Below are 10,103 nucleotides of genomic sequence, written 5' to 3'. Positions count from 1 at the left end.
TGCTGTACACCCGGGTTTGATTCCCCACATGGGTACAATGTGTGAAGCCCATTTCTGGTGTCCCTGCCGTTATATTGCTGGAATATTGCTAAAGCGGCATAAAACCAAACTCACTCACTCATTCACATGACTGAAAGAAAGTTCAATAGTCATCATCCACAGCTCCTGAAATCCAACTCAATGACGCAGTGTGTACGAAATCCACTTTTGTAAGCCAAACGGCAATGTGTTCTATCCTAATAACAATATCAATTTATTCTATCTGAATTCCATCATTTTCTCAGTATTGTTTGATGCTAATATCGTTATAACACAGGATATAATACACTGAATGAGACCGTGACCTTTATTTTCACTAATTGACTCTCAAGTGACTGGTTGCATCAGGTTTTCAGTCCTGACAGCAACAATAGAGCTAATTTAAACATTATCATTAGTTCCGTAGGATCAATAAGAACGGTGAAGTTTCAAATTTTTAAATACTTCTTCCCCCTATTGATGCTGATTTCGTATTCTGAGTTCACTGTTAAAAATCAAGTGTGATGCGGTTTCACATATTTCACAAGAACATCAATTTAAATTTTTCCTGAATTTTTTTGGTGCTTGATTTTATCCTTACATAATTTTGAACAATATTAAGGGGGACTGTCTCTGTTAAAATGATTTCCGACAAGATTTTCTAATCTTGACAAAATGGTGCATATTGTTATTCAGCAGGATGACCATTGCTCTGGTATTTAGGCAGCACATTACGTGTGTAGTGTAGTTCTACCCATGATACAGCAGGCAATATGCACTCTCGATGTTCCTTGTCCGATGCTACCGACCTACAAACTGGTCATACTGCAATGGCCGAACCCTAGCAGAAGTGAAAATCAGGATTCATACTCCAATCTTAATGTAGCGTAGTGTTGTGTCTCCCGGCGAGAAAGACGTACCAGTTTCAGATTTTATGTGCCATACATGATGAAAGTGTATGCATGTTTAACTTGGACTTCGTAATCTTCTGTCTGATAAACATACGCTGTCCTCTTCAATGTCACCACAGCTGTTTGAATGCCTGTCATCCAAAAGAATCTTCATTCATGTTACCAAGGCCCAACCAATCCATTTTGGTGCTAATGTTTTGTCCTAAAGAAAATAATTTGAGTCCCAGCATTAGAATTTTCAGCTGGATCTTCTACATTGTGATTTATTCTTAGTGGTTTTGGTAACCATGGCTGGTTTATAATCATGGATCATTGATAAACAAACTCCAAAATCTTCCTATTCTGTTTAATATCAGCTTATTCCTTTATAAGAAATTCTATGAGCCATTCTTTTTTTGTAAAATATGAAATTCATATTCAGGCCAGACCAATTCTATTTTTGTTTTACGGATTTTTGTCCTCAGAAATCCTAAAGGCAGGAGGAAAAAATAATAAAAATCAAAAATCACCAAACCAATATTCCTTTTAAATACTAAAGTATTTTACTTTTGACAATATATGAAGTGTATATGGGGGAAAGAACAATCTAAAAACATTTTCTTGCACAATTACATTTTTGGCCTATAGAAATATTAAAATTTTATTTTTGAGCGGGGAAAATTAATTTTTATATTTTTTTTCTTAATATTGAAAAAAATACAACCGGCGGATCCGCAAAACAAGAAATAAAATTGGTCTGGTCTCCGCATGATTTCTCTTTCATATGTCAGTACTATATGGTTCTGATTTGTTGGACATATTTTCATAAACATAAAGCAATTTTTACAACAGTCGTGAAACTGTGCAAGCTGTTTGTTCCTTATGAGATGCATGTCTTCGCAGAATACATTCAAAATAACAGCATATCCAAACTTGGTGTTTAGAAAGCAGAGGTGAAGAAAACATGAAACAAGGGAGGGAGTAACCCCTCACTTCTTACTGTGAAACAGATGTAGCATTGTCAAGTAGGTGCTAGGTGGGACAGAGCAAAAGTTATATAAGACTGAACCCCGTCCCCCACCCATTAAAATGCTTTCTGAAATAGAATTTCTGGTTTGGTGACCTATTGTCAAGTATTTATTTACTGAAGTTCATTTACTAATGGTGGTGGGGTAGGCTAGTGGTTAAAGCGTTCGCTCTTCACGGCGAAGACATGGGTTCGATTCCCCACGTGTGAAGCCCATTTCTGGTGTCCCCTGCCGTGATATTGCTGGAATATTGCTAAAAGCGGCATAAACATAAATTCACTCACTCACACATTTAGTTGGACAATATTTATCTGCCATCAACTTTTGAACTGGTCCCTGTATAGATTAGGTCCAAAAGCAACAGTTTAATCCCTGTAGTTGGCTACATTAAACATTATGCTATAAGAAGCAGTTGACTTTTTATAAGATAAATGCAAAGGTAAAAAGTTTTGAAAATACAATCGTATAATGTTTTTATTCAAGTTTTTACAAACCGATCATTGACTTGAAATATTGGGACCCAGAGTATTATTATAGGAACATCTGTGAAACAAGTTGTAGAAGTGTATCCTCACAACACTGTTCTGTGAAATGATACCATTCAACTTTTGATAGGGACGTCCCATTTTAGGACTTACTGGCTGTTTTGAGTTAATCACACTGATCAGTTTCATTTCAAGCTTAACATGACACATTTAAATAGGGTTGTCGTCATCTGAGTTGACAAGTGTGAAGCCTCCCTACCAACAGTTGAGTGGTACACTAGTTGTGGCACACACATAAGAAGCGAGGGGCCGTCTCCCCGTCAACCACCATCACTGTCTGTCTCAGTGTCTAGGTCATCTGTTAATCAGTGTTCAATATTGTTTTGAGATAATTGTACATCTGTCTAAGTAACAAATGAAAATAAAATACAATGTATTAGAGACTGATGGCGTTGGTTTTGTTTGCATGAAAACCAAGTATTTCGGACCAACTCATCCGAACATGAATGGGAGTCGGGGAAAGTAGCCACAAAAAGGAAGGACAAGAGACTGAAATAAATGATTTTTTATTCATATTTTTATATGTATATTTCTGCAAGTTCCCATCGAGGATGATGCATGTATATATGTACAGTTGGAGCCCCGAGGTGGATGCCTTTGACACAAGGTAGATCAGAAAACAGCCTACAGCGCAACACAAGAAACAAAACCTTTAAGTTACAGAAGTCCTTCATCCTTTTTTATCTCCAGGGTTCTCACTTCACCCTCACCAACCCATGGATCGTGCCATCACAAATTACCTGACCCTGGTTTTCACTGACATTAAACCAACCAATCAAACATAAGGGAGGTAACTCATGTTAACTAGCAATCAAACCCACTACCAGTTTCAATGCACATGAAGACCTCCTTTTCTTTGCATGTCAGTCAGTTTTTCAAAATTTATTTTTAAAATTTTTTTTTGCAAACTTGATCATTAGCAATGGAACTGGTTGCTTTTTGTGGTTGTTGCCAACCTATAACTGAGGTTTTTTTGAACAAACATTCTGATGAGTATGTTAGGCCTGTAGTATGGCCAATCAAATACGCAAATGGAAATCAAGGGTAGGTAATTTGAGACTGCAAAAACCACAGGAATGGATCCAGAGGGTAGTGTTCGTTTACTGAAATGCAATCCATGGAGATATAAAGAATGTCCAACCAGTTCACCCTACAGTTCAAACGAGTGAGTTGGGTTTTACGCCACTCTTAGTAAGATAACAACAATGTCACCAGATACCAGAAATAGGCTTAACACATTGTACAAGCCAAACCATTCCTTTGCCATGACGAGAGGCTACCCCACCACACCAAACAAGTTAGGTTGAGCGTGAGATTTTCTTTCATGGATTGACAAGTGCTAAAGTTAAATAAATAGAAACAATCCTTATCTTTCCTTTAACGCACAGAAGAACCTTGACAAAACATGAAATGAAATATTCACATGAACTAAAGAGTCTCAATACATGGAATCTGACGTCTGGGATTTCACATACCCCTACCTTCCCTATCACTAAGTTGATGTTAATACCCATTCTCAGTTGTGTCGACCCAAAATAACATCACAGTTTACTTGACTAGTGAATAAATTCGAACAATAACATTTATAAGCGCCTGTCAAACAAATGATAAATGCAATTTGACACATATGAACAAACTGATGTAAAATATATTAGCAAAATCAGAGACTTCTGTGTAATTTCAGTGGTAAAAGTTACATCAGCTTCTGACACTGTACAAACAACATGATATCATTCTTCTATTTTTGGCAATACTTCAACACGAAAAGAATGAGAACTAAGTGCATGCAGCTTTCTTTATCCAAAAACAAAGAAGAAAATAATATTTATATTTTATTTTTACATTTTAAAACTAGTTCATCACCAGTAATACAACCCACAATATCTTTCATGGACGGCTATAGAAATAATATCAAATAATCATTTGTTATTAGGATGGTAGTATCGATCAACAAACCCTTTCCCATCTCATTATACAAGCTCATTACAGGTTTGAATAAGTTAGGAATATGTTCCATCCATGCTGCTCACAGTTCTTGTGTTCTCCATCAAGATGGTGTTCACTCGAACAGATAAGTAAAATAACATTTTCTTATCAACAGTAAAAATCTGATTATCTTGGATTTGACAAATTAAACTTCACATTTGAAATGCAACAAGAGAAAAATATATTTACCTAACGCTTAGAAGCATATCAAAGGTAACCTGCATCAAAGATACATCGTAATAACCATGAAAACCATGAATAACATCACCTAGCGCTGGCTACATCCCCCAAAATGTTCAACAAAGAATATTTATATATTTACAAGATTATATGTGAAGTACTGGACGTGAGTGTACTACTCAAGGCTAATTTGAACCAATATATATGTGAGCATTAATATACATTTGATAAACAATGAGACTTTTCACAAGGAACGTTATATCATTAAAACAATTGCCTCTGATTCTTCTACTTATACCCTGAAAATAATTATTAATTTTATTCCCGTCATGTCATGAAAAACCCTCCAAAACATGAAATGTGAAGAACTGAGAAAGATTTTCTCAAAACAAGACCTCCAAAACATATTGAATGCTCAGTAACTGAGTGTTAAATCTATATTCAGTTAAAACTGCTATTCTGGCGAAAAGTATTAACTCAAAATATTAAAACATTTTCAAAATGGAAGACAAAAGGTAAAGAAAGCACAAACTAAACCATATTAACTGGTTGGGGAAGATTAAAAAAATTCCATATTTACTGTTTTAGTGCTCATGTTGCAAGAACTGCCAAGAACATACAGGGCTCGATTTAAGAGATGTTAACCCACTTGCACCAGGTGCAACCTAAGATGAAAACCTAGTTGCACCAGTCAAATTCCAGTTGCACTGTTTTTAGTGCAATATGAAATATCAGAAATATGCTATTGAATTATTTAGATGTTTTATTCAGATGTATACCCACTCAAAAATTGATTTGCTCCTGGTGCAAGTTAGACTAATAACTAGGTTGCACTTAGTAATCTTGGGTTGCACCAGTGCAAGTAACAAAGCACTAAATCGAGCCCTGACATACCTACATCAAAAGAAAAAGATTGTACTATTTCAGATTTTAATCCTGCACGCAATCATTATTGTGCAGTAGTGAGGACATTGGGATCAAGTCCGATGTGAACTTCATTTCACTTATACCATGGCACATCATTAATGCGGAGAAAGCCCATTGTGCTGTGGGGACAAAACACTGACCACCTATGATTATGAAGATGAGGTTAAAAGACCAAGAATATTTATCAAGGATGACAAAGGGATTCGGTTAGCAAATCCTGGCATGCCAAGGCAAGCAACTCTCTATCAAAGTCCCATAACATAATGATTTGTGAAGAACACAACTGAATATGTGATGACATTTAGATAGTGGTCAAATGTAGCACGTATATTTGGGATTACACTTTCTCAGTAAAGTACGGATTCTAGTACTTTTGTTGGATTGAGTCCCATCCGGGATTCGAACCCACACCCTCAGAGTCACTCACTCAATCGCCAGCACACAAAGCCAGCTGTCTAACCCACTGCAGCTTCCGTAAGCCCAACCATCTCCAGCTTGGGAAGCAGCGTTGGCTGAGTGGGTTAGACAGCTGGCTGAGAACACAACTGCAAGCCTACTGTCTGCATTACCGACACCTGAAAGACAAGCTATACAAAGCAGGACTATTTAACAAGGATAACCTAAATCAGCAAACTGGTCATTTGATTTATGCTTTCTTACTCCTTTGGAGAAAACATGTCCATCGATAAAGAACCCCACTCCTTCAAATAGACACAAAAGACTGTAAGCTGTCCCTTCTGACATTCCAAAGGGGCTGAAAATGATAATTTCCTGGGGATGACTTTGTATACTACTCAAAATATTTTAAAGAACACAGTATAACTGTTATAATATGAAGGAAATGGATGTTCTTTAACTTCTGTGAGTAGTATATTTCATTGCACACTAATTTCAACTTGTCAGTTATATCACGTGATCTTAATAAGAATTATAAGGCTAAACGAAAAAAATAAACGTTTCTCTGGCCTCAGGTGATGCTAATTTCTGTATTAGTCATTATTACCAATAAAAACATTCCCCACTTCATTCTGATGTTGTAGCCTAGAGCCTAGTTCAATTCATGCCCAGTTGTGTTTGCTGGTATTTTTGGCGGGAAACGATAAAAGTGCTCCTCACTCATCAACTGAGGTTTTAATATAAAAACATTTGTTGAAGTCCTGCCTCTTCCTAACATTACAGAAAAATGTGTTTGAGTGAGTGAGTGAGTTTACTTTTACGGGGCGTTTAGCAATATTCCAGCAATTTCTCGGTGGGGGACACCAGAAATAAGCTTCACACATTGTACCCATGTGGGGAATCGAACCTGGGTCTTTGGCATGATGCTTAACAACCTGGATACCCCACTGCCCATCTGAGAAACATTTATTGTTTTCATACAGCCTAACAAGTATTACTTGCTCTCTCCTGTGAAAACACCAAAGAATTCTTAAAACAAAACTGGCAAGACATAGGAAAGTTCAGGCAGGCCTCTGAACCTATTTTACTACACAGGATTATAAAACATAATCCAAACAGCTCGACACTGTGTGAAACATACAATGTATGACTATGTACAACAATACTTGCAAAGCATGTAAATAACAGTAAACAACATGCCTACATAGACCCATTCTCTCCAGATTTGAAATGAATTCAAATATTGTCATAATGTATTCCTACCCCAGTATTTACAATGCATAAACAACACAACACGATTTCAACAACTTGGCCACATCAAGCGATGACGATGAAATTCACAAGATTGTGAGTGAAATGTCTGTCTCGATCCGCCACTCCTGGCCACAGAATTCATCCATATTAGAAGTGCTGACTTGCAGGTTTTTACAGTGGGTTCTCTCCTGTAGAAATTGGTCAACTCGTGAGATGTTAGCGAGTGAAAAACAACTCGTATCTTATGTACTAGTCTATAGAGAGTGACCAGTTAAGATACAAGAAGATATCACACTAAGAATTGGCTACCAACATAAAGTAGCCTGTTTTAAGATAATGTAACCTGTGATAAACAGATAACACGTTCTCATGGAAAAACAAAGTACTTGTAAAAAAGAAGTTTCTTATCCAAAACAACTTCTTCCATACTCTAAATATTTACTCAGCATGTGCTTCAAAAGTTGATTTTGCTTAATGCATGAAATTACCACCATTTACATATTTAACTTTTAATGTTTAAATGGGTTTTTTTCTGATGTGCAATTTTCTAAAGGGGAGCTCAAAGGTTTAAAAATGGGTAATAAAGAATTTATTACACTCACATCCATTACATACTGATTTCACAGTCATGTCCAAAATTCATGTCGTTTTCACAAGGTAAATACAATAATTCTGACATCGGAGTCATAAAATCAGTATGACACACATGCTTGTACAGTATTGTCTATATCCATCACATGTTTCCATTGCTCAACATGTGACAAGACAAAAATGCCATCTTTTCAACATGGAGCAACAATTAGGATTATTTCACAACTGGAATAGTACTGATGGTAATCCATAATTATGCTCTACGTACACTTAAACCTCAAAATATGCTCTATTTTCCAAGCCTTGACACTTGGTTTGATCAGCCCCATCAGTAGCTCTATACCCTAAAGTGTCACACTTCAAGTCAGATTTTATCTTTCTACTGCTCTTGTCTTTCATAGGCATTAAAAGCAGATTTTACCCCTTTCATGTGAGCTATTATTAGTTGTGTTTATGAACCCAAACTTCAGTTTGAAGAAAGGAAGGCATATGTGACCATAGTGATCTAAGGGAGAGAACCCTGCCTCCACCTCCCTGCACTTGGAGAGGTTGATGTAAAGGTGAATGCCATGTCACCATTGTCTGTTAGTGCCACTGTTGTCCTTGGCAGGCATGAAACACATTCCTGGCTTAGCATCAACATCGGTTAACTCCCATAGCGATCCTGCAACAAACAACAAAACATAAGACTAACAGGCTACAAAATATGGGATATTTTGGATACCCAAATATATTACTCGAATTCATCTGTAAGTTAATATGGAAATGTTTTTTCCCACCAATTCAGCAGTATTCCAGTTGTATCATGACAGTCTGTAAATAATCAAGTCTGGACCATGCAAACAAGTGGTTGATAGCATGAACAGATATCCACTCACTCACACAATAGTGGTTGTAGGCCACTATTAGCAATATTACAGCAATATCGCACCAGAAATGGGCTTCACACATTGTACCCAATGGGGAATTGAACCCAGGGTCTTCTGTGTGACATGCGAACACTTCAACCACTACGCTACCCCACCACGCCTCAACCACAAAAAGCCATGTTACACATTGTAAACCTGATTATGATTTTGGCAAGTTCCTAAAATGGGATTCCTTACAGGTACCAAGCCTATCCCAGAATCCGCTTACGACAAGTATGAGTTGCTGAAGATCAATTCTAACCTGGATCTTCACGGGTAAGTGATGAAGGAAGTAAAGAAGTGTTCTAATGACACAGAAATACCACTACCAGACTGAATACAGGCAGTAACAAGACTTCAGTGGTTTTAAGCAGCCTTCACACGGGAAACTAAAGTTTGACAACACATGTTAGAATCATAAAAGTTGTCAAACTCGCGTTTTCACACGTCAAACACATGTTGTCAAACTTTCCTGCCATTTGAGTGATGCCATTTTTTGTAGGTCGTGTTGACCAGACGACCAATACATCACGTGACAAGTTTCTTGACTGTGATTGGTTGTTTCTGAACAACAAGTTTGACTGACTGTTTGGATTGGTTGCAATATTCCAGAATCAATGGCGGGGACACCAGAAATGGGCTTCACAGTTTGACAACAGTTCACACATCAAACTCAAGTTTGACAACACCAAAAGTTTAATGGAAAAGTTGGTAGGATTGAGACCGATCCTATTTCTCGACAACAGTTTGACAACTCTAAAATAAACTTGCTGTCAGTGGCGAGTTGTTGGAAATTTCACTCTCTAAAACTCGAGTTTGACAACATGTGTTGTCAAACTTTAGTTTACAGTGTGAAGGTCACTTTAAACATTTCCATGGATGCCACTAACACTCCTTCAACCATTCTCTAACAACTGACCCTCACATTACTGACAAATAATACCATAATTGTTCTACATTTGTGCATACATGTACTTGCTTCCTGTCAAAATGGTAAAAATGATCAGCATTTCTGACAAATACTTTATAATAAATGTTTAGCAGTAATTTCAAGAATATCATGGAATTATCAATATAGATTTTGCATGATAAAACAACCATACTGAAAAGCAGATATTTCAGAAAGAATGTTGGCAATTCATATAATCTGAAATATTAAACATCCTCTAAACATCCAACATTCCCAAACTTGAACAGTGAAGAGAGGTTTTTCTTCACAAAGACAAACATTGAAGGCTGAAAGCAAAGCAGTAGTAATCCCACATGCATGAACAGAATACAGACAAGCCAACACAGGTTATATGTAAACGAGGATGTTGGTTTGTTGCTCAACATCGCGGTGGTCTGTAAATAATCGAGTCTGGACCAGACAATCCAGTG

General features: G+C 37.0%; 1 protein-coding gene across 1 annotated transcript in view; it reads right to left on the bottom strand.

Moving 5' to 3' along the window:
• Positions 1 to 6,723: 6,723 nt before the first annotated feature.
• The window catches only part of LOC124283620 (ADP-ribosylation factor GTPase-activating protein 2-like), a 42,887-nt gene continuing 39,507 nt past the window's right edge, over positions 6,724 to 10,103 (bottom strand). Inside the window, 1 exon segment of the mRNA XM_046719610.1 lies at positions 6,724 to 8,479. Within this exon segment, the coding sequence (XP_046575566.1) occupies positions 8,462 to 8,479 (18 nt within the window). The 3' untranslated portion in view covers positions 6,724 to 8,461.

The sequence above is a fragment of the Haliotis rubra genome, unplaced genomic scaffold (assembly GCF_003918875.1).
Source record: "Haliotis rubra isolate DU_JTF1 unplaced genomic scaffold, ASM391887v1 Scf319, whole genome shotgun sequence".
Classification (NCBI taxonomy): Eukaryota; Metazoa; Mollusca; class Gastropoda; order Lepetellida; family Haliotidae; genus Haliotis; species Haliotis rubra.
The sequence above is the reverse complement of the archived record's forward strand: the minus strand, read 5'-3'. Positions and strand labels throughout refer to the sequence as shown.